This window comes from Ranitomeya imitator, chromosome 4 (genome assembly GCF_032444005.1).
Source record: "Ranitomeya imitator isolate aRanImi1 chromosome 4, aRanImi1.pri, whole genome shotgun sequence".
Lineage (NCBI taxonomy): Eukaryota > Metazoa > Chordata > Amphibia > Anura > Dendrobatidae > Ranitomeya > Ranitomeya imitator.
The window spans coordinates 649,175,845-649,200,462 of NC_091285.1; the positions used below are offsets into that span (position 1 = coordinate 649,175,845).

The 24,618-nt window shown below is 43.2% G+C and overlaps 1 protein-coding gene across 1 annotated transcript; it reads left to right on the forward strand.

Annotated features, from left to right (window-relative positions):
• The first annotated feature begins 18,532 nt into the window (after positions 1 to 18,532).
• On the forward strand, positions 18,533 to 19,447 carry LOC138674643 (olfactory receptor 1E16-like). Its single transcript, XM_069762459.1, has one exon. The coding sequence runs from the start codon at positions 18,533 to 18,535 to the stop codon at positions 19,445 to 19,447; it is 915 nt and encodes a 304-aa protein (XP_069618560.1).
• The last annotated feature ends 5,171 nt before the right edge of the window (positions 19,448 to 24,618 follow it).

Here is a 24,618-nt window from a genome sequence, read left to right on the forward strand (position 1 = left end):
CTTTTTCAAAAGTGGGGTCGAGTGAAATCAGCCGATCCTATAAAAAAGTCGGGGTCGGGGTCGGCCGAAACTCGAAACCCAATGCAGTGCATTGGGTTTCCAATGGTTCCCAGGGTCTGAAGGAGTGGAAACTCTCCTTCAGGCCTTGGGATCCATATTTAAGTGTAAAATAAAGAATTAAAATAAAAAATATCGCCATACTTACCCTCTGACGCGCCCTGGTACTAACCGGGAACCTTCCTTCCTTAGAATCAGCCTTCCAGGACCTTGCGGTGATGTTGCGGTGACGTCGCGGCTTGTGATTGGTCGCGCGGCCGCCCATGTGACCGCTCGCGCGACCAATCACAAGCCGCGACGTCACCGCGACGTCACCGAAGGTCATGGAAGGGCTGATTCTTAGGAAGGAAGGCTGCCGGAAAGAAGCAGGGCGCGTGCGAGGGTGAGTATATACCTAATAGGAATATACTCACCCTCGGACGCGCCCTGCTTCTTTCCGGCAGCCTTCCTTCCTAAGAATCAGCCCTTCCAGGACCTTCGGTGACATCGCGGTGACGTCGCGGCTTGTGTTTGGTCGCGCGAGCGGTCACATGGGCGGCCGCGCGACCAATCACAAGCCGCGACGTCACCGCGACGTCACCGCAAGGTCCTGGAAGGCTGATTCTAAGGAAGGAAGGTTCCCGGTTAGTACCAGGGCGCGTCAGAGGGTAAGTATGGCGATATTTTTTATTTTAATTCTTTATTTTACACTTAAATCTGAATTCCGATACCAATTCCCGACATCTTAAACATATCAGGAATCGGTATCGGAATTCCGATTCCAGATTCAGAAGATCGCCGACTTCATGGCCGACCCCACACAGGGGTCGGGTCGGGTTTCATGAAACCCGACTTTGCCAAAAGTCGGCGACTTCTGAAAATTGCCGACCCGTTTCGCTCAACCCTACTGTCCACGTTGGCAATAATGGCATCCATTGGGTTTCGGTCATTGTACCTTTAATTTGACCAAAAAAAGGGATAGAGGCATACATATAAATAAAGGGAGTACATAGCAAACATTAAATTGAGTCTTCTTCTGGTGCTGTTAATATTACAGCACTGTACTTCATCTCCCAGGCATGTTAGTAGTGGAGAACTTAATGCTTGGTTGCCCTCTTACTTTTCATTCATCCTTGGGTTAATTGACTAGACCTTGATTGCACATGTTTTTTATCATCGATTTCGAGATTCCTGGGTTGGTCTTATATACAATAAAATAAAACGTTGTACACCATGCCATATAAATGAGCGATAAGACACGACTTATGCCTTTATTACCTGTTCTGTGACTAGATAAGTGTTACAATATTTATTTATATATTTATTTTATTCAATTATATACCACCACTAATCTCAATTCCCTATCATTATGTCATTTGGAGTGTGGGAATAAACCAGAATACCCGGCAGAAATCCACGTATACATGGGGAGAGCATACAAACTCCTTGCAGTAGTCTTAAGGTACCGTTACACTAAACGACTTACCAACGATCACGACCAGCGATATGACCTGGCCGTGATCGTTGGTAAGTCGTTGTGTGGTCGCTGGGGAGCTGTCACACAGCCAGCGACCATCGATCAGGGGAAAGACTTCGGCATAGTTGAAACTGTCTTCAACGATGCCGAAGTCCCCGGGTAACCGGGGTAAATATCGGGTTACTAAGCGCAGGGCCGCGCTTAGTAACCCGATATTTACCCTGGTTACCATTGTAAAAGTTAAAAAAAAAAAAACAGTACATACTCACATTCCGATGTCTGTCACGTCCCCCCGGCGTCAGCTTCCCGCACTGTACCAGTATCCAAAAAGATTTCGTCTGGCCGCACCCTACAACAGTACCGTCTCTATGGACAACAGGGCGCACGTCCTCACCAGGGGGTCCATCCCAGAAAGAGAATCCAAATATAAATGAAGAAGAGGACAGCGCCACACCAGGAAGTAAAAAAGCAGCTCACATTTAATTCTGCCTTCTGCGGCAACGTTTCGGTCAGAAGACCTTTGTCTTGACAAAGGTCTTGACAAAGGTCTTCTGACCGAAACGTTGCCGCAGAAGGCAGAAATAAATGTGAGCTGCTTTTTCACTTCCTGGTGTGGCGCTGTCCTCTTCTTCATTTATATTTAGCTTCCCGCACTGTGTCAGCGCCGGCCGACAGTAAAGCAGAGCACAGCGGTGACGTCACCACTGTGCTCTGCTTTACGGCCGGCCGGCGCTGACACAGTCAGTGCGGGAAGCTGACGCTGGGGGATGTGACAGACATCAGAATGTGAGTATGTACTGTTTTTTTTTTTTTACTTTTGCAATGGTAACCAGGGTAAATATCAGGTTACTAAGCGCGGCCCTGCGCTTAGTAACCCGATATTTACCCTTGTTACCAGTGAACACATCGCTGGATCGGCGTCACACACGCCGATTCAGTGGTGACAGCGGGTGATCAGCGACCAAAAAAAGGTCCTGATCATTCCCAGCGACAAAAAATGTCCCAGCAGGGGCCTGATTGTTGGTCGCTGTCACACATAACGATTTCGTTGCTATGTCACAAAAAGCAACGATATCGTTAACGAAATCGTTATGTGTGAAGGTACCTTTAATCTTCTTGGCTTCAGGAATAATTGGTGAGGTTTCTATTATCAGATAGTAGTTTTCAAGAGAATTACTCAAAAGTTAAGGCCAGGCTTAGAAATAAGTGGATCGATCTGTGGAGGCTCAATTTCCAACAGTGCTGAAGCATCTTTTTGTTTGACCGTGTGGTCCTCCTCATAATGCCCTGCAATTATGACATCTTATGGATTATTATACTTTGTAATGTGGTGGTTAGTACCTTGCCAATGCAGATCAGTAGGACCCAGTGAGCACAGATTGTATGGCAGAGAGGTTTTCCATCTCCAGAGTAACCGGTAAGATTTTCTCTGCTGTAGAGTATAAACTGTTCTTTTCTCTTTCTCTTGCCTGCAGAGTGTAAGCTCTCATGGTCATCAGTAGAGTTGAGCGACTTTTACTTTTTTAGGATCGAGTCGGGTTTCATGAAACCCGACTTTGTCAAAAGTCGGGTCGGGTGAAATCGGCCGATTATTTTGAAAAGTTGGGGGCCGTCCGAAACACGAAACCCAATGCAAGTCAATGGGGAATCAAAGTTGGCAGTTAGTGGAGGACAGGAAAACACCTACAGTGCCCATTTTAATGCCAAAAACATCAATTTTTATTTCTTAATCTTGTCAATCTTAATTTACTTTATAATAATAGTTAGGCATTGAATACAGGAGGTCATTTGGCTAAAGTTGTGGGGGGGTAGGGCTGGCTCAAGATTTTCGTGGGCCCAGGAAGCGCTGAATACGTCACGGCGGTGGAACAGGGAGAGGTAAGTATTTCAAATTTGCAAGTGCTGTGATCCTGAGCAAGTAGGGGGGCCCACTCGTTGGCACTTGGCACTGGCACAGGGCCTCTCATAGTACGGCGGTGTGTTTGATGGCGGGTGGCGCCTCCCACTGCCAGAGACATTTTTGCATACTATGAGGGGCCCTGTGCCAGTGGCATTGCCAACCAGTATGCCCCCCCCCCACCTGATGAAGGAACCTGCACTTTCATCTGCACCTTCCTCTTTGTCCCCGTGTAAGGTGGTATAGTATGCGGGAAGGGGAACCTGACTTTCAGCAGGGTCAGATTCTGGCTGTGTAGAGTGCAAGGGGAATGAAGTGGTCTGGGTCAATGTACCAGCAGACTCATCTAGCAGTGGCTGGGCAATGGGTAGGATGAGGAGGAAACACAGATATAGGCCCAAATAATAAAGTAGGCTAAATGCAGTTCAAAATTGGTAACAGGACTAAACGGGCAGCATTGCTTTGTTAAGTGGAGGATAACTGTAATGAGTGGCGCAGACACAGTTTGTAGGCCCACAATAAAAAAGTAGGCTAAATGCAGTTCAAAATTGGTAACAGGACTAAACAGGCGGCATAGCTTTGTTCAGTGGAGGACAACTATAATGAGTGGCGCAGACACAGTTAGTAGGCCCAAATACAAAAGTAAAAGCAGTTCAAAATTGGTAATAGGACTAAACAGGTGGCATGGCTAGGTACTGGGGAGGGCTTCCCTGCTGAGTAGCAGACAGTGGGAGTAGGCACAAAGTATTAACTGGTCTAAATGGAGGCCAGTGCCCCTGTATATTTTAACTATCATCTATCATTTCAACAAATTTGTATTGGCAGTGCCATTAAAGGATTTAACAGCACAGACTACTGGTGGAGCAGGGAGACGTAAGTATTGCCAGTGGTAGAGCACTGTTCGAGCTTGGGGGAACACTCTCTCATGGGCGGCGGTACTGGCACAGGGCCCTTCATATTACGACGGTGTGTTGACGTTGGTTGTGCACCACCACCGTCAGAGACACTTCATTGTACTATGAGGGACCATGTGCCAGTGCCGTCGCCCAAGAGTGGGCACACCCACCTGTCCAGGCAAACGGCACTCGCACGGGTGCTTGCGCCAGGTGGCGACCACGGCCCTGTTGGGGGGAGTCAGCCCATTTAGGGAGGTATAAAAATGGCCTATGGTGGACATTTAACAGGTGCAAATGGCGGAATTGGAGAAGTCAGTAAGAGGAGTCCAAAAGCAAGACATTTTTCAGTCAAGCTACGTGTCTGCAGGAGAAGGTGGGGCAAATAATTTGAAATCCATGATTGGTTCATTTTAATGAAGGTTAGATAATCAACATTTTGGGTAGCCAGACGTGTCCTTTTTCGGTCAGTATTGAACCAGCAGCACTGAAGACTCTTTCTGATAGCAAACTAGAAGCAGGCCAAGCGAGCTCCTGTAATGCATATTCTGCCAATTCTGGCCAGGTGTCTATTTTAGATGCCCAGTAATCAAAGGGGAATGACTTGTGAGGGAGAACATCGATAAGGGAGGAAAAGTAGTTCGTAACCATACTGGAGAAATGCTGTCTCCTGTCACTTTGAATTGATGCAGTGGCAGAAAGTGGCTGGAAGATATATGAACAAATACAAGGAATGTAGTACAATTTCAATCTCCCCACAATGATCTCAGGAAAAGTATGGCAGCAATAAAAAGGACTGCTGCACACAAAAGTGTGGAGAAATAAACAAGATAACTGTGCAGAAAGGATTTTTGCTTTTAAAAAAGCAGTTGGTTTGCACAGTAGCGTGCAAATAGCAATGCAGCTATCAGGGAGCCTTATATGGCAGCCTAATAAGCTACAGAGCTGATGCACAAAAATATAGCCTCCACTGTCCCTGCAAGCAAATGGTGGTGTTGGACAGTGGAAATCGCTACAGCACAAGCAGTTTGGGGCTTACTCTTCCCTCCCTAACTATATCCCTTCTTCTGATGAAGCTGCAGCAACCTCTCCCTATGCTACGATCGGCAGAAGTAAGATGGCGATCGGCATGTACGCCCCGTTATAGCCCCTGTGACGCCGCAGAAAGCAAGCCAATCACTGTCATGCCCTTCTCTAAGATGGTGGGGACCGAGACCTATGTCATCACGCTGCCCACATTCTGCGTCATCCTTCATTGGCTGACAAATGGCGCTGAAAGCATCATACGAAACGCGACTTTGGCGTGAAGATCGCCGACCTCATGGCCGATCCCACACTAGGATCGGGTCAGGTTTCATGAAAGCCGACTTTGCCGAAAGTCGGCGATTTTTGAATTTGTCTGATCCATTTCGCTCAACCCTAGTCATCAGAGTTGTTTCTCTCTCTCTTTCTCCTTTCCGCCTCATTGATGAACATTTACAGACTTTTCAGTATGGAAATTCTGGAATTCGAATGTATATGCAGCAAATCAAATTTTCAAAACAGGTGAATTCAAATTTCAAAATATTTGTTCATCTCTGGCCAGAAGGTATAAATTATATCTCATGGGACCAATGCAAGATCTATAATAGGACCCATACTGACTTATCATTAGCAAATAATACTGTCTAATTCTAATGAGTCAGAGGGGCCTCTATACAGACATCAGAGCATGAAATGCAACCTCTGCAACCCACATAAATATGCTCCTGAAGTGCTTACTATTTACATAAATGGGACAGTTTCCATCCAAAACACATAAAAAAAACTCTATTTTCTACAGCCAAGCCATCAGATACAATTATATATGTTCCAACCCCATGGATAGGGATGAACACCTTGGTCGCCTCAGAAAGGCCTTTTGAATCAGGGCTACCATCCAAGAACAATTGAAAACCAGATAACAAGAGCCACCAGAATATCATGGAATCACCTGCTACATTACAAAGCTAAAGAAGAAAACATTCGGGTGCCTCTAGTAGTCACCTACAATCCAAATCTGGTGGTGCTAAGGGGAGCTGCATGGAAATTCCATCCTTTACTACAAAAAAATGCCCCTATTACAACCTATTTTTCCAGACCGCCACTACTGTGTTTTAGGCAGCCCCCAAATCTAAGAAGTATCATTGTCAGAAGCTCGCTGTCCTCTCCAACAGCTGCAGGAACCTTTCCTTGCAACCAGAAGAAATATAAAACCTGTCCATTTATAATGACCACGGACAAGATAAAGATCCCCAATTCACATCAGGACTACAAGATCCCAGGTACTTTCAGATGCGTCACTTCTAATGTGGTATACCTAATTATATTTACTAAATGTCCAACTGGGGGTCTGTATGTGGGGGGAGACAGGGCAAAAACTGAGAACAACGATAAATTCTCACCGCCACACAATAAAAGAAAGAAGAATGGATCTACCTGCAGCCAAACATTTCTGTACACCTTATCATAGCACCATGGACCTGAAATTACTTGTATTGAAAGGTAGCTTCAAATCTTAGAGAGACAGGAGAATCTCGGAGTATAACTTTATGACAACCTTTGACACACTTAGTGCAGGAATGAATGTGTCGCATGGATTTATGTCTTTTTACATCAATTAAGGAATTTGCACTCAGACCTTATAGGGCATCATAACAGTACCAGACCCCAATCAAAGGACAACAAAACATTGACTCCTTATCTAGGAACTTTCCAATATTTATGGACACAACTGTTTATCACTCTCCCATAATGACAGCTGTAACAACTCTGCTGGCATCACAGCATGGCCTCACATCTCTCACACAATCTTACCCACTGCTCCAGGCCATGATGTGGTTTCTGTTTCATGCCAGCTCCATGTTCTGTGTCTCTGCTCTGTGCATGCCTCATGGCTATGTGTATAGGAGGCTGGCGCCTGAACTCTCTGGTTCTTATAGGAATCAGGTGCATCTGTCTAATCAGTTCCTGACCAATTATCAAGAGGCCTCCTGTATATAGTGCAGCTCCACCCTATGGTCTGGGCCTGTGCAATGTGTTAGCTCAGTTAGTGTTTAGCTGCTGAGTTTGCCTGGCCTTGCTCTGAGTTTCTCCCTCTGAGCTTTTCTCTGTGCTTTTGCCTTGTTCTTGTAGTCCGCCCTCCAGGAGGCAGAATATCCTGGTCCCTGTGTCTTTGTCCCTGTGTCTTGTTCCATTGCCTTGTCTGTACTTTGTCTTTTCTCAGTTTCCTTGTCTGTGGCTTCCTTCCCTGCTTTGTCTTTCCTTGTGTTCTCAGTCTGCTTACACTTCGCACTCTTGCGGCTCTGCACTCAGTCTTTGCTTCGTACTCTCTGGCTTTGCTCTGTGGCTCCGCTCTTTGCGGTTCTATCTGGCTCCGCTCTTTGCGGTTCTATCTGGCTCCCCCTCCTGTGTTTCTGCATTTGGCTCCGTCTCTGCTCTTGGCTCCACCTCCAGCGTCTCCGCTCTTGGCGTTACCTCCAGCGTCTCCGCTCTTGGTTCCGCCTCCAGCGTCTTCGCTCTTGGCTCCGCCTCCAGCGTCTCCGCTCTTGGCTCCGCCTCCAGCATCTCCGCTCTTGGCTCTGCCTCCAGCGTCTCCGCTCTTGGCTCCGCCTCCAGCGTCTCCACCCTTGGCTCCGCCTCTTGCGGCTCCGCCCTTGGCTCTGCCTTCTCCTTCTCTTCTCTTAGTTCCACCTTCTACTTGTTACTTAATCCTCCTGTCTGTACAGGCTCCTACCTGTTTCACATACCTGCCTGCAGACCGGTCCCTACCGGTTCTTCCTATGTTCCAGCCGTACCCGCCTGCCTACCAGAGAGCCAGCCGTGTCCGCCTGCTCGCCAGTGTCTCTGTTGTACCCGTCTGCCTGCCTGTGTCCCAGCCGTGCCCGCCTGTCAGCCAGAGTGCCAGCCGTGCCCGCTCCGTTCTTTAGTAGGATCAGCAGCCACAGCCAGACATCACCCTGGAGTAGCACCTGGCAGCTGCCTGCTGCACAAGTCTGACCTCACCATCAGAGGCTCCAGTGAAAACCCAGGCAGCTGTCATAGTCACACCCCTTCCAGGGTAGTCTGGTTTGTGGCACAGTGGGGCCACAAACCACCCCCGTATGCCCGCGCCATTCAGTCTGGGCGCGTGCGTGACAACAGCTCTGTGTTGTGTTGTGTATAAATATGTGATTCTTCAGAATTTGTTTTAGTCTATACCTGATGAAGAGGCCTGAGTAGTATCGAAAGCTTGCAATTTGTGACCATCTTTTCAGTTGGCCATTAAAAGGTATCAACCACTGAGGACTCTCAGTTCTAAATATATTTTTTTACTATTTACATAGGAATGCAGTATCTAACATACAGCTCTGGCAAAAATTAAGAGACCACTGAACAGTTTTATAAAAATCAGCTTCTCTACATGTCTGACAGCCATTCCATTCCAGTGTCAGTTGAATTCTAACCAGAGGACACCTCATTCTACTTAATGTGCTTATTATTAGGTGGTCACCTGAACCAAATCTTATTTAACGAAGGAAAGCATAAAACAACACAGCTGTGGTGTTCACAATCCTCTTGCAATAGGACAAGCTGGATGGCAAAACAAGTGCTAGTAATATCCCAAAAATAATAGGAATGAAAAAATAACTTTTTTCCAAATAATTTTTATTGGGAATTATAACATTTTAACCGGGAAGGATAAGTTAGGAAGGGACGGAGGGGAAGGGTGGGATGCGGAATTAGGGGAAAATAAGACAGGCGTTCATGTAGTAGATTAGTGTAGACATAATAGCAAAGTGAAGTAACATAGTAGGCTAAGAAAATAGCATGGGTAGTGCTTTGTAGAGGTACGCGGAATAAACATCTAATGCTATCATACTATCATACTGCAGGGGTAGCGGCACGGGCACAGCACTTACATCTTTAATACACTGTGTAAGTTATACCCATTTTTTCTTGCTTAGTTATGATATGTATTTAGCACACCATTCTAGCTGACTTTAGTTATTATATTAATAGATACACATTTTTTCCGCCCTAAAGAGTGATCATTTGGTCTATTCTGGACAATTGATCTTGGATACATTATACTCTTTGTGCGGTTTTGAATAGCTTTTTGGTTTAAAATACCCTCTATGTCAGCCTTTTTTGGCCTAAGTTATCTATCCCTTAGTTCATTTTTATACAAATGCATTTTTTTGCTGTTAGTTCACATGTTTCCTATGTCGTTATAGGGTTACAGCAGTGTTGCATTTTGCTATCCTCTGGGATATAAAAGGTCACAATTATACTGGCATTTTTTGTCAATACATCAGGTGCTATAAAATGTCTATATTTCCATCTTTGCCCATCTGCCGCTTGGTTTTAATCTAGATTCCTCTGTATTGTTTGAATCTGTTGCTATATATATAATTTCTATAATAAATTTTGTACATTTTTTATCTTGTGGATTCCTCAATTTTTCTTCTCGTCAGATGGAGAAAGTGTTTATTATATGTTGTTGCTGAGGTATATATAAGTTTAGGATATTGGTGATTGATAATACAAATCATGCTGTGCTAGGCTGCAGTCCATTGGTTCAGTGGACATGGGACAATGGGTGGTTATGTGCCCGGGAGCCTGACACCTTCAACAAATTAAGTCCTCAACAGCAGCCTTCAGCAACCCGTTAGTGTGCCTTTGGAACTTGGACTCCCCCGGTTGTGGCTGTATTACCCCTTCTTTGAGAATCAGTCTCCTTTTGAGTATCCCAGTACGAGGATCTGATTACAGCTGAATTCCCTTGTACCTTTTCACTAGGCCAACCAGGTCGTATGCATTCCGAGGATGTACCTGGGCAACTCAGGTCTGCACCAGTCTAGAAAGGGAGCAAATAAATATGTCCATAACCATGTGCTCGACCATCTTGGCTGAGATGGAGGACTTTGGCTGCAACCACTTCTGGACATGATGCATCAAGTCAAACATTTGAGAGCGGAAGGTTTTAGAGCCAAAATACGCCCAATGGTGGACTTGTTTTGCCCTAACAGACATAGTTGCTCCTAAGTGAGCCAATATTTCTGTCTTCAGTTTGGCATACTCTTTTGTCTTTTGCATCCTGAAAGACCAAGTCATAATAAGCCTTTTGGGGCTCGCCAGTTACATAGGCACCAACACCTCCGTCCACTTTTCCCGCTCTGAGAACCCTTTCGAATACAGCAAGAAAATGCTTCAATATTGTCCACTGGAGTCATCTTTTGACACGTCTTACCACCTTCCGGACATCAAAATCATTACTTCCCTGTTGCCATAATATTATATTGTGGTAGATCGGCTCACTCGGCTGCATGCGGAGGTAGTCATGGGAACAATGCAGCTTTAAGGTTGCACTTGGTTTAATAGAAACCGCATTAACCAAATTTTAAGCACAAAATAAACATGGCCCTCTGGACAAAACAGCAAAACAAAAGAAAGTGGTAGCACTACGTGCAGTCCTTGCAATAGTGGGGATCAGACCACTCAGGGTAAGCAATGTCCTTTAACACACACCACGTGCATAAATACTTTCCTGGAGTCCTTCCTCTCCAGACACTCAGTACCGTTGTCTGTGGAATCCGGCTACTTAAGTCCCAGACCATGTGACTCCTCCGCCCATGTAACTGATCACATGACTGACACCACGCAGGTCCTGTCAGCACGCGACGGTGCTGGCTCTGTGATGGAGATAAGGTGGGTAACCTCCAACCCACTCTATGGTTGTCCACATAAAAACCAGCCCATTATGCAACTTATCTTAAGCGTCACAACACTGGGTTTTATATCACTGATGCCATTAGGAGAAGTGAAACATATTTCCCCTCCAGCACTTTACCAGTGACTTCATCACAATATATATATATTTTTTGGTTCCCCTCTATTCATAGCCCAGGTCAAACCATAGATGGAAGATGGCCTTTGGAATAATTTAATATGTTAGGACCAAAGAACCAGGTGCGATATTGACAGATGTCTTTAAGTTTTGTATGTCCTGGAAATGCACTAGAAAAATACATGTCACTGTTTCATTGTAAATCTTTAAAGGGTTTGTGCAGTGAAGATAAGTTATCACCTACCTAAAGAATAGATGATAATTTGGAGATCGATGGGGGTCAGATCGCAGGGACCTACACCATTGGTGGAAAGCAGAATTTTTATCTCCTTTAGAATGAAGCAATAGGGCACATGGTCAACTTATGGTCCATTCATTCTTTATAGGGCTCCAATGTAATGCCAAGAGTATACTCACTGCTGCTCCATTCTAACAGAAATAAAAGTTCCCAATTGCAAATGAAAATCACCCATTCTAACCATCGAAGGGGGTCCCAGTAGTCAGACCTAGACCTATCGCTAAGTTATCAGCTATTCCATGTATAGATGGTGTGATACAGTGAGGGGAATCACATATGAGAGCCAACATGTGTTCCCTAGGATGTGCATAGAGGCATACTGAACCCGCTGGAGTGCATTGTGATTGCATCTACACTTGTTACCATGCAGAATAAAAGAGAAAGTGAAGTTGGTCAAACTATTGACTAAGTCAGATTTTAAGAAAACCCAACATGGCTTTTATTTTTTGAGAGGTTTGCAGGATTTAGAGTGGGGCAAATCTCTCTCTCCATTCCGGGTCTTGGGAGTGGCCCATGCCCATAAAACCCATTTAATCTTTCAGTTAAAGGGAACCTGTCACCCCCAAAATCAAAGGTGAGCTAAGCCCACCGGCATCAAGGACTTCTGTAATGCTGTAGATAAGCCCCCGATGTATCCTGAAAGATGAGAAAAAGAGGTTAGATTATACTCAAATAGGCGGGCAGTCCGATCCGATGGGCGTCGCGGTCTGGCCTGGTCCAGGGTCTCCCATCTTCATAGGATGACGTCCTATTCTTGTTTTCACGCTGCGGCTCTGGCGCAGGCATACTTTGTCTGCCCTGTTGAGGGCACAGTAAAGTACTGCAGTGCGCAGGTGCTCTGACCTTTCCCGGCGCCTGCGCACTGCAGTACTTTGCTCTGCCCTCAACAGGGCAGACAAAGTATGCCTGCGCCGGATCGGCAGCGTGAAGGCAAGAAGAGGAGGACGTCATCGTAAGAAGATGGGAGGCCCCGGAATGGACCGCGATGCCCATCGGACCGGACCGCAGCGGGACCGTGCCTGGGTGAGTATAATCTAACCTCTTTTTCTCATCTTTCAGGATACATTGGGGGCTTATCTACAACATTACAGAATGCTGTAGAAAAGTCCCTGTTGCCGGTGGCCTTAGCTCACCTTTGGTTTTCGGGGTGACAGGTTCCCTTTAAGGTTTGGGTGTGTCAGTGTGTTGTTTGCAAACATTGGAACAGGGAGCTCTGTTCAGGACAGACCTGTGTGAAGACTGAGCACGGGTGAGAGAAAGTAAAGACATTTATGCACCCATGAGTGATATGGCTGTGCAGTCGCCAATTGCAATGGGTTTGATATGGACCGTTATGGAAGACTCGGCTGCGATCCGGAGGATAACTTTTGCCAATATTTTGTGAGTTTTGAAAACAAAGACATTTACGTTGAACTTTCTTGGGTCACTACCTCATTGCCGCATGGACACGAAGCCCCTGCCTTACATTGGGTAGGTGGTGATTTTTATTTTCATTGGACAATCCCTTTACTACCTTCAATCAACTTGATTGTAGCACAGATAAAAATGCTATTTAAAAAATACAAATAATAAGATTAGTAAACCTCAATAATTCAATACATTTATTATGAATGTTTGGACTGGAAAATCTATTGGTATATGACTTCACATTATCATTTGGTAATTTACAAAATAAACCTATTAATATTTTCCTTATACATTACAGAAACACTTTGTTACCTTGCTGGGAATAATTCTTTAAATCCCAATAGTAACTCATAAAGGACATACTGTATAAATAGCAGTCTGTGAGCGATATTTGTCATTCCAAATGTCAACAGTGGAAATTTACACATGCATTGTACTAAGAAATCATGAGGTGCAAGAATTAAAGGTATTTTCTTTCAGATAGCTAAAATGTGGTCAAAAATTATTTCCAAAATGGTTAACAGTTTACTGCTTGGAAATACTCCACCTGTCTTGTATGTGGACTGTCTCTGGTATTTCAGTCCAGCCTCAGTAGCTTTAATTGGGGGTGAGCTGCTATAATAGAAACAGCCTGGGGACACTTTTACAGGGTGAATACTGTGACATCATTGCCATGTTCAAAAATATGTTGTATTTCTGTATATACGGTATATTTGTATGACAGTGCAGTATCCAAAAGTATATGCTGGTAGTTCTTACTTAACTTCTCAGGCTACTTTCACACATCAGGTTTTTGTTTTCAGGCTAAATCCGGCTAATGTTTAAAAAAAACGGATCCGACCTAAATTGCAAAAAACTGATGCGCCGGATCCGTTTTAGCTGGATCCGGTCCTCTTCAATGCACATGGATTTTTTGACTTCCTGGTTTCGGGGGAAAGGAGAGAGAGAAAGAGAAAATGCATTGGAAACCGGATCCGGCCGCCGTATTCATGGTTTCACACGTCCGTTTCATGTGTTTTTGGCTGAATCCGTCTATGTGTGTTTTTTTCCGCCGGACAAAAAACGTTGCAGTGAACGTTTTCTCCGTCCGCCGGAAACGACTATTTGGACGGATCCGGAAAAAAATGGATGAAACGTCTGGCCATCAGGTACAATCCGGCGATAATACAACTCTATGGGAAAAAACGGATCCGGCGTAAAAAAAAAAAACGGATCCGTTTTTTTCAAAAATTGTCAGATTGTGCCTGAACCAAAAAAATCTGATGTGTGAAAGCAGCCTGAAAGAAAATTGAACCTTAGCCCAATGCTAAACAATAAGATAGTACACATGTAATATCCAAAGGGGCTGTAAAATGTTTGGTTCCCTTTCGAAAAAAAGAAGCAGAAGTGGTTGCTGCAAGGCATGAATTTGGCTGCTATTCATTTTGTGCTCAATTCCTTCGCTGAAATTTGCTAACAGAAACTCTATGAAATCCCAGTCAACTCCATCAATGGTTCAGCTATGATCTTCAAGAATTACTTAATGAATTTTTAGCACATTTTCTTCGTTGCAGGACATCCGGAATGAGGTTTATCTTCACTTGTCACGACTCACTACACCTTGTTTAAAATGGAACATATGATTTACTCATAGCAGCTCCATTGTAAGCAGTTTGTAACCAAACAACCATTTCCAATTTTCTTTTCGCTCAAAAATTAGGAAAGCTTTTTGGCTGCACGTTGTTTGTGTAAATGAGCTGTCACAAAATAGGCAAGAAATTAAAAAAATTAAACAACTCGCTGAAAAAGAAAATCACCTAAGCCAAATGCAACTTTCCCTAACAATACTGGCTGGCAAACTGACTCCGAAAAGTTCCATAAACATTCAGCTATAGACGAAAGTCCATACTACAACCACCCACCAGAAGACAACTCCTGATTCTTTTGGATACCCTCTCGTGTGGCATAACTCTATGCTCACCCTTTTTTTTACTCAAATATGTTTGAAATAAATTAAACATATAATGGCATACTAGCAAAGCCCATAACAGGCTGCAATGCACATCAAAACCAAAAGGTGGCCATACATAGACATATATAGCAGAAATATTTCCTGACAGAAGATCAAAAATCTACTATCTACTGATATTTAAAAAAAAAACAGCAAAGCCGAGGAAGGACACATCTGTATTTATATCTTATAACTTAGAACTTTTTTTGAAACGATGAAATGGGACATTTGATATGAACTTGAATATTAGCATTGTTATGCTACAAACGAGTGTGAATGTGGGTGCTTTGGTGGTCAATCAACAGCTCAAGCCCATTAGAATAGGGGATGCTCATTTCATAGAGAGTGGGGACCCCCTCTATGATGTCTGTATGCTGCACTAGGGCATTTGGACCGGGGCTTTATTTGTAATAATGAGATGTGAGAGGCTATAATGAGATTTCTTCTATCAATGGTATGGGAAATTAACCCAAGTATCATGAGAAGTAGTTTAGAACACACACACTAAGTTCTTCTGCACGAGGTGGATAGCGTCATAGTAGAGGAGCGCTACTTAGAATTGCTATGATGCTCATCACTTTTATATACATTTAGCGGAGAACATAGTAACATAGTAACATAGTTAGTAAGGCCGAAAAAAGACATTTGTCCATCCAGTTCAGCCTATATTCCATCATAATAAATCCCCAGATCTACGTCCTTCTACAGAACCTAATTGTATGATACAATATTGTTCTGCTCCAGGAAGACATCCAGGCCTCTCTTGAACCCCCCGACTGAGTTCGCCATCACCACCTCCTCAGGCAAGCAATTCCAGATTCTCACTGCCCTAACAGTAAAGAATCCTCTTCTATGTTGGTGGAAAAACCTTCTCTCCTCCAGACGCAAAGAATGCCCCCTTGTGCCCGTCACCTTCCTTGGTATAAACAGATCCTCAGCGAGATATTTGTATTGTCCCCTTATATACTTATACATGGTTATTAGATCGCCCCTCAGTCGTCTTTTTTCTAGACTAAATAATCCTAATTTCGCTAATCTATCTGGGTATTGTAGTTCTCCCATCCCCTTTATTAATTTTGTTGCCCTCCTTTGTACTCTCTCTAGTTCCATTATATCCTTCCTGAGCACCGGTGCCCAAAACTGGACACAGTACTCCATGTGCGGTCTAACTAGGGATTTGTACAGAGGCAGTATAATGCTCTCATCATGTGTATCCAGACCTCTTTTAATGCACCCCATGATCCTGTTTGCCTTGGCAGCTGCTGCCTGGCACGGGCTGCTCCAGGTAAGTTTATCATTAACTAGGATCCCCAAGTCCTTCTCACTGTCAGATTTACCCAGTGGTTTCCCATTCAGTGTGTAATGGTGACATTGATTCCTTCTTCCCATGTGTATAACCTTACATTTATCATTGTTAAACCTCATCTGCCACCTTTCAGCCCAAGTTTCCAACTTATCCAGATCCATCTGTAGCAGAATACTATCTTCTCTTGTATTAACTGCTTTACATAGTTTTGTATCATCTGCAAATATCGATATTTTACTGTGTAAACCTTCTACCAGATCATTAATGAATATGTTGAAGAGAACAGGTCCCAATACTGACCCCTGCGGTACCCCACTGGTCACAGCGACCCAGTTAGAGACTATACCATTTATAACCACCCTCTGCTTTCTATCACTAAGCCAGTTACTAACCCATTTACACACATTTTCCCCCAGACCAAGCATTCTCATTTTGTGTACCAACCTCTTGTGCGGCACGGTATCAAACGCTTTGGAAAAATCGAGATATACCACGTCCAATGACTCACCGTGGTCCAGCCTATAGCTTACCTCTTCATAAAAACTGATTAGATTGGTTTGACAGGAGCGATTTCTCATAAACCCATGCTGATATGGAGTTAAACAGTTATTCTCATTGAGATAATCCAGAATAACATCCCTCAGAAACCCTTCAAATATTTTACCAACAATAGAGGTTAGATTTACTGGCCTATAATTTCCAGGTTCACTTTTAGAGCCCTTTTTGAATATTGGCACCACATTTGTTATGCGCCAATCCTGCGGAACAGACCCTGTCGCTATAGAGTCACTAAAAATAAGAAATAATGGTTTATCTATTACATTACTTAGTTCTCTTAGTACTCGTGGGTGTATGCCATCTGGACCCGGAGATTTATCTATTTTAATCTTATTTAGCCGGTTTCGCACCTCTTCTTGGGTTAGATTGGTGACCCTTAATATAGGGTTTTCATTGTTTCTTGGGATTTCACCTAGCATTTCATTTTCCACCGTGAATACCGTGGAGAAGAAGGTGTTTAATATGTTAGCTTTTTCCTCGTCATCTACAACCATTCTTTCCTCACTATTTTTTAAGGGGCCTACATTTTCAGTTTTTATTCTTTTACTATTGATATAGTTGAAGAACAGTTTGGGATTAGTTTTACTCTCCTTAGCAATGTGCTTCTCTGTTTCCTTTTTGGCAGCTTTAATTAGTTTTTTAGATAAAGTATTTTTCTCCCTATAGTTTTTTAGAGCTTCAATGGTGCCATCCTGCTTTAGTAGTGCAAATGCTTTCTTTTTACTGTTAATTGCCTGTCTTACTTCTTTGTTTAGCCACATTGGGTTTTTCCTATTTCTAGTCCTTTTATTCCCACAAGGTATAAACCGCTTACACTGCCTATTTAGGATGTTCTTAAACATTTTCCATTTATTATCTGTATTCTTATTTCTGAGGATATTGTCCCAGTCTACCAGATTAAGGGCATCTCTAAGCTGGTCAAACTTTGCCTTCCTAAAGTTCAGTGTTTTTGTGACTCCCTGACAAGTCCCCCTAGTGAAAGACAGGTGAAACTGTACAATATTGTGGTCGCTATTTCCTAGATGCCCGACCACCTGCAGATTTGTTATTCTGTCAGGTCTATTAGATAGTATTAGGTCTAAAAGTGCTGCTCCTCTGGTTGGATTCTGCACCAATTGTGAAAGATAATTTTTCTTGGTTATTAGCAGAAACCTGTTGCCTTTATGGGTTTCACAGGTTTCTGTTTCCCAGTTAATATCCGGGTAGTTAAAGTCCCCCATAACCAGGACCTCATTATGGGTTGCAGCTTCATCTATCTGCTTTAGAAGTAGACTTTCCATGGTTTCTGTTATATTTGGGGGTTTGTAACAGACCCCAATGAGAATTTTGTTACCATTTTTCCCTCCATGAATTTCGACCCATATGGACTCGACATCCTCATTTCCTTCGCTAATATCCTCCCTTAAAGTGGACTTTAGACAAGACTTTACATAGAGACAAACCCCTCCTCCTCTCCGATTTTTACGATCCTTTCTAAACAGACTGTAACCCTGTAAGTTAACTGCCCAGTCATAGCTTTCATCTAACCATGTCTCGGTTATTCCCACTATGTCAAAGTTACCTGTAGATATTTCTGCTTCTAGTTCTTCCATCTTGTTTGTCAGGCTTCTGGCGTTTGCAAGCATGCAGTTTAGAGGATTTTGTTTTGTTCCAATCTCCTCGCTGTGGATTGTTTTAGAAATGTTCTTACCTCCCTTCTGAGTTTGTTTTCCTGGATCTTCTTTGTTCAAGTCTAATGTTTTTCTTCCCGTCCCCTCTTCTTCTAGTTTAACGCCCTCCGTTGCTACATTTTTGGAATGTGAAGTTATTTTTCTTCATTCAGGATGAACAAGTCGATTACCAAAGGACTTCACCTTGTAGCATTCTCTAGCGACGGTTCGAGGCAACCATTGTTGTCAATGGTCTTCTTTGTAGTCTACTTCATTGGTGTTCTAGGGAACGTCATTATTCTTACAGTGATTGTGATGGACAGACATCTCCACACCCCAATGTACATCTTCCTAAGTAACCTGTCTTCTGTGGACATCTGTTACATCAATATTACCCTTCCAAAACTGATGTATATTCTACTGTCTGGTGACAATTCCATATCTTTCTTACATTGCTTCACTCAGTTATACTTCTACAACTTTATTGTAGGGACGGAGATCATTTTGCTCTCAGTCATGGCGTACGATCGGTATGTGGCTATTTGTAAACCCTTACACTATCATCTCATCATGAGAATGAAGAATATTGTCCTGTTATTGTGTGTGAATTGGTTTTCAGGGTGTTTGAACTCATTACTTTTTATTCGCTTCGCCTCACAATTGAACTTTTGTCATTCCACCAAGATTCATCACTTCTATTGTGACACTAAAGCTTTAGTGAAAATTTCGTGCCCAACAAAATTTTTCCAAATCATACTTGAACTCGAATTCTTGCTTTTTGGACCAGTCCCATTTATGATTGCTATACTGTCTTATATCCAGATCATTAGGACCATAGTGCAAATAAAGTCAACCGATAGCAGAAGAAAGGCCTTCTCCACCTGTACTTCGCATCTGACAGTTCTCACCATCTTCTATGGAACCATTATGTGCACATACATGACACCAGTCTCGAAAAATTCAGAAATTTTTGACCAGATATTCTCGGTATTATACACGGCAGTAACTCCCATGTTAAATCCCCTTATATATAGTCTTAGAAATAAAGATGTAAAAAATGCACTGCTTCTTCTTCTATCATACAAATAGCTAGAGATCTCTCGAGATTCATTTTGGACACATGTATTCGAATGTGTCAGCAGATTTGCTTTGGTCCGAATAAAATTAGGTCCAAATTGAAAATTCTACCATAGCCATGACTTCAAACCCCAAATCATAATTAACAAGGTGGAGCAAAGGAATTAAAAAAGATTAAAAACATATTATACTCACCTATCCTGGGCCCTCACCTGATGCTTACACCACCTCTGTCGCTGCTTCTCTAATTCCCTGGTTACATAGTAACATAGTAACATAGTAACATAGTTATTAAGGCCGAAAAAAGACATTTGTCCATCCAGTTCAGCCTATATTCCATCATAATAAATACCCAGATCTACGTCCTTCTACAGAACCTAATAATTGTATGATACAATATTGTTCTGCTCCAGGAAGACATCCAGGCCTCTCTTGAACCCCTCGACTGAGTTCGCCATCACCACCTCCTCAGGCAAGCAATTCCAGATTCTCACTGCCCTAACAGTAAAGAATCCTCTTCTATGTTGGTGGAAAAACCTTCTCTCCTCCAGACGCAAAGAATGCCCCCTTGTGCCCGTCACCTTCCTTGGTATAAACAGATCCTCAGCGAGATATTTGTATTGTCCCCTTATATACTTATACATGGTTATTAGATCGCCCCTCAGTCGTCTTTTTTCTAGACTAAATAATCCTAATTTCGCTAATCTATCTGGGTATTGTAGTTCTCCCATCCCCTTTATTAATTTTGTTGCCCTCCTTTGTACTCTCTCTAGTTCCATTATATCCTTCCTGAGCACCGGTGCCCAAAACTGGACACAGTACTCCATGTGCGGTCTAGCTAGGGATTTGTACAGAGGCAGTATAATGCTCTCATCATGTGTATCCAGACCTCTTTTAATGCACCCCATGATCCTGTTTGCCTTGGCAGCTGCTGCCTGGCACTGGCTGCTCCAGGTAAGTTTATCATTAACTAGGATCCCCAAGTCCTTCTCCCTGTCAGATTTACCCAGTGGTTTCCCGTTCAGTGTGTAATGGTGATATTGATTCCTTCTTCCCATGTGTATAACCTTACATTTATCATTGTTAAACCTCATCTGCCACCTTTCAGCCCAAGTTTCCAACTTATCCAGATCCATCTGTAGCAGAATACTATCTTCTCTTGTATTAACTGCTTTACATAGTTTTGTATCATCTGCAAATATCGATATTTTACTGTGTAAACCTTCTACCAGATCATTAATGAATATGTTGAAGAGAACAGGTCCCAATACTGACCCCTGCGGTACCCCACTGGTCACAGCGACCCAGTTAGAGACTATACCATTTATAACCACCCTCTGCTTTCTATCACTAAGCCAGTTACTAACCCATTTACACACATTTTCCCCCAGACCAAGCATTCTCATTTTGTGTACCAACCTCTTGTGCGGCACGGTATCAAACGCTTTGGAAAAATCGAGATATACCACGTCCAATGACTCACCGTGGTCCAGTCTATAGCTTACCTCTTCATAAAAACTGATTAGATTGGTTTGACAGGAGCGATTTCTCATAAACCCATGCTGATATGGAGTTAAACAGTTATTCTCATTGAGATAATCCAGAATAACATCCCTCAGAAACCCTTCAAATATTTTACCAACAATAGAGGTTAGACTTACTGGCCTATAATTTCCAGGTTCACTTTTAGAGCCCTTTTTGAATATTGGCACCACATTTGCTATGCGCCAGTCCTGCGGAACAGACCCTGTCGCTATAGAGTCACTAAAAATAAGAAATAATGGTTTATCTATTACATTACTTAGTTCTCTTAGTACTCGTGGGTGTATGCCATCCGGACCCGGAGATTTATCTATTTTAATCTTATTTAGCCGGTTTCGCACCTCTTCTTGGGTTAGATTGGTGACCCTTAATATAGGGTTTTCATTGTTTCTTGGGATTTCACCTAGCATTTCATTTTCCACCGTGAATACCGTGGAGAAGAAGGTGTTTAATATGTTGGCTTTTTCCTCGTCATCTACAACCATTCTTTCCTCACTATCTTTTAAGGGGCCTACATTTTCAGTTTTTATTCTTTTACTATTGATATAGTTGAAGAACAGTTTGGGATTAGTTTTACTCTCCTTAGCAATGTGCTTCTCTGTTTCCTTTTTGGCAGCTTTAATTAGTTTTTTAGATAAAGTATTTTTCTCCCTATAGTTTTTTAGAGCTTCAATGGTGCCATCCTGCTTTAGTAGTGCAAATGCTTTCTTTTTACTGTTAATTGCCTGTCTTACTTCTTTGTTTAGCCACATTGGGTTTTTCCTATTTCTAGTCCTTTTATTCCCACAAGGTATAAACCGCTTACACTGCCTATTTAGGATGTTCTTAAACATTTCCCATTTATTATCTGTATTCTCATTTCTGAGGATATTGTCCCAGTCTACCAGATTAAGGGCATCTCTAAGCTGTTCAAACTTTGCCTTCCTAAAGTTCAATGTTTTTGTGACTCCCTGACAAGTCCCCCTAGTGAAAGACAGGTGAAACTGCACAATATTGTGGTCGCTATTTCCTAAATGCCCAACCACCTGCAGATTTGTTATTCTGTCAGGTCTATTAGATAGTATTAGGTCTAAAAGTGCTGCTCCTCTGGTTGGATTCTGCACCAATTGTGAAAGATAATTTTTCTTGGTTATTAGCAGAAACCTGTTGCCTTTATGGGTTTCACAGGTTTCTGTTTCCCAGTTAATATCCGGGTAGTTAAAGTCCCCCATAACCAGGACCTCATTATGGGTTGCAGCTTCATCTATCTGCTTTAGAAGTAGACTTTCCATGCTTTCTGTTATATTTGGGGGTTTGTAACAGACCCCAATGAGAATTTTGTTACCATTTTTCCCTCCATGAATTTCAACCCATATGGACTCGACATCCTCATTCCCTTCGCTAATATCCTCCCTTAAAGTGGACTTTAGACAAGACTTTACATAGAGACAAACCCCTCCTCCTCTCCGATTTTTACGATCCTTTCTAAACAGACTGTAACCCTGTAAGTTAACTGCCCAGTCATAGCTTTCATCTAACCATGTCTCGGTTATTCCCACTATGTCAAAGTTACCTGTAGATATTTCTGCTTCTAGTTCTTCCATCTTGTTTGTCAGGCTTCTGGCGTTTGCGAGCATGCAGTTTAGAGGATTTTGTTTTGTTCCAATCTCCTCACTGTGGATTGTTTTAGAAATGTTCTTACCTCCCTTCTGAGTATGTTTTCCTGGGTCGTCTTTGTTCGAGTCTAATGTTTTTCTTCCCGTCCCCTCTTCTTCTAGTTTAACGCCCTCCTGATGAGTGTAGCGAGTCTTCTGGCGAATGTGTGTTTCCCAGGTTTGTTGAGGTGTAGTCCGTCTCTGGCGCGGAGTCCATCATACCAGTAATTCACACCGTGGTCCAGGAATCCAAATCCTTGTTGTCTGCACCATCGTCTTAGCCAGTTGTTTGCATCAAGGATCCTGTTCCATCTCCTGGTGCCATGCCCGTCTACTGGAAGGATAGAAGAAAAAACTACCTGTGCATCCAGTTCCTTTACTTTCTTCCCCAACTCTTCAAAGTCCTTGCAGATTGTCGGTATGTCCTTCCTTGCCGTGTCATTGGTGCCAACATGTATCAGAAGAAATGGGTGGACGTCCTTGGAGCTGAAGAGCTTTGGTATCCTATCGGTCACATCCTTGATCATCGCACCTGGAAGGCAGCATACTTCTCTTGCAGTTATGTCCGGTCTGCAGATGGCTGCTTCGGTGCCTCTCAGTAGTGAGTCTCCCACCACCACCACTCTTCGTTGCTTCTTGGCTGTACTTTTTGCTGTCACTTGTTGCTGTGTGCCCTTTTCTTTTTTGCTTGCTGGTATTGCTTCATTCTTAGGTGTGCCATCTTCATCCTCTACAAAGATTTGATATCGGTTCTTCAGTTGTGTGGTTGGTGATTTCTCCATGGTCTTCTTGCTTCTTTTGGTCACATGCTTCCACTCATCTGCTTTTGGAGGTTCTCTGACACTTTTTGCACCTTCTGTGACCAGTAGAGATGCTTCTGTTCTGTCTAGAAAGTCTTCATTCTCTTTGATGAGTTTCAAAGTTGCTATTCTTTCTTCCAGACCCCGCACCTTTTCTTCTAAAAGGGCCACTAGTCTACACTTCTGACAGGTGAAATTGGATTCTTCTTCTGGTCGATCTGTGAACATGTAGCACATGCTGCAGCTCACCATGTAGGTTGTCACATCTGCCATGTTGCTCCTAGATCCTGCTGACTTGCTGTGTGTTTTCCTTCTTGTGTAATCTACTCAGCCAAGCTCTCTTGCAATAATGTCCTACAGGCAAAAATTCGTTTGGTGATGCTTTCGAAGGAGCTGGTCCCGGCTGTACCCAACGATCTTCTAGCTTAGGGAGACTTCGCTTCTCCCAGAAGGCACCTGGAATATGCAAATTAGCCTCCTGAAGCTTGAATCCCTGGTTTGGTGATGCTTTCGAAGCAGCTGGTCCCGGCTGTACCCAACGATCTTCTAGCTTAGGGAGACTTCGCTTCTCCCAGAAGGCACCTGGAATATGCAAATTAGCCTCCTGAAGCTTGAATCCCTGGTTTGGTGATGCTTTCGAAGCAGCTGGTCCCGGCTGTACCCAACGATCTTCTAGCTTAGGGAGACTTCGCTTCTCCCAGAAGGCACCTGGAATATGCAAATTAGCCTCCTGAAGCTTGAATCCCTGGTTTGGTGATGCTTTCGAAGCAGCTGGTCCCGGCTGTACCCAACGATCTTCTAGCTTAGGGAGACTTCGCTTCTCCCAGAAGGCACCTGGAATATGCAAATTAGCCTCCTGAAGCTTGAATCCCTGGTTTCTCTGAGGCCCATACGATTACATGCCATTGGGGTCAAATGAGGTCCCAGGACAGGTAAGAATGTTTTTCTTTTCCTTTTTAAGCCCCTTTCCAGCACTCAAAATTATCTTAAAAATTGCTGGCTGCATTTCCCCATAATAATTTCCAAAATTTATGGGAAATTCTGAATGGATTTGATTTACTAAGGATCGACTGATTCATGTCTACAAATAATTTAGAAATATGTGATTTGGACAGGCCCTGTATTTTGTAAGACCTGTTATTCCTAAACTTCACTTAACATGATCATTATGTATCTTCATGGGAAGGATTTAGGAAACAGCCTAATA

Coding starts and splice junctions, on each gene's coding strand:
- LOC138674643 (XM_069762459.1), top strand. CDS start 18,533: ATGAACAAGTCGATTACCAAAGGACTTCACCTTGTAGCATTCTCTAGC.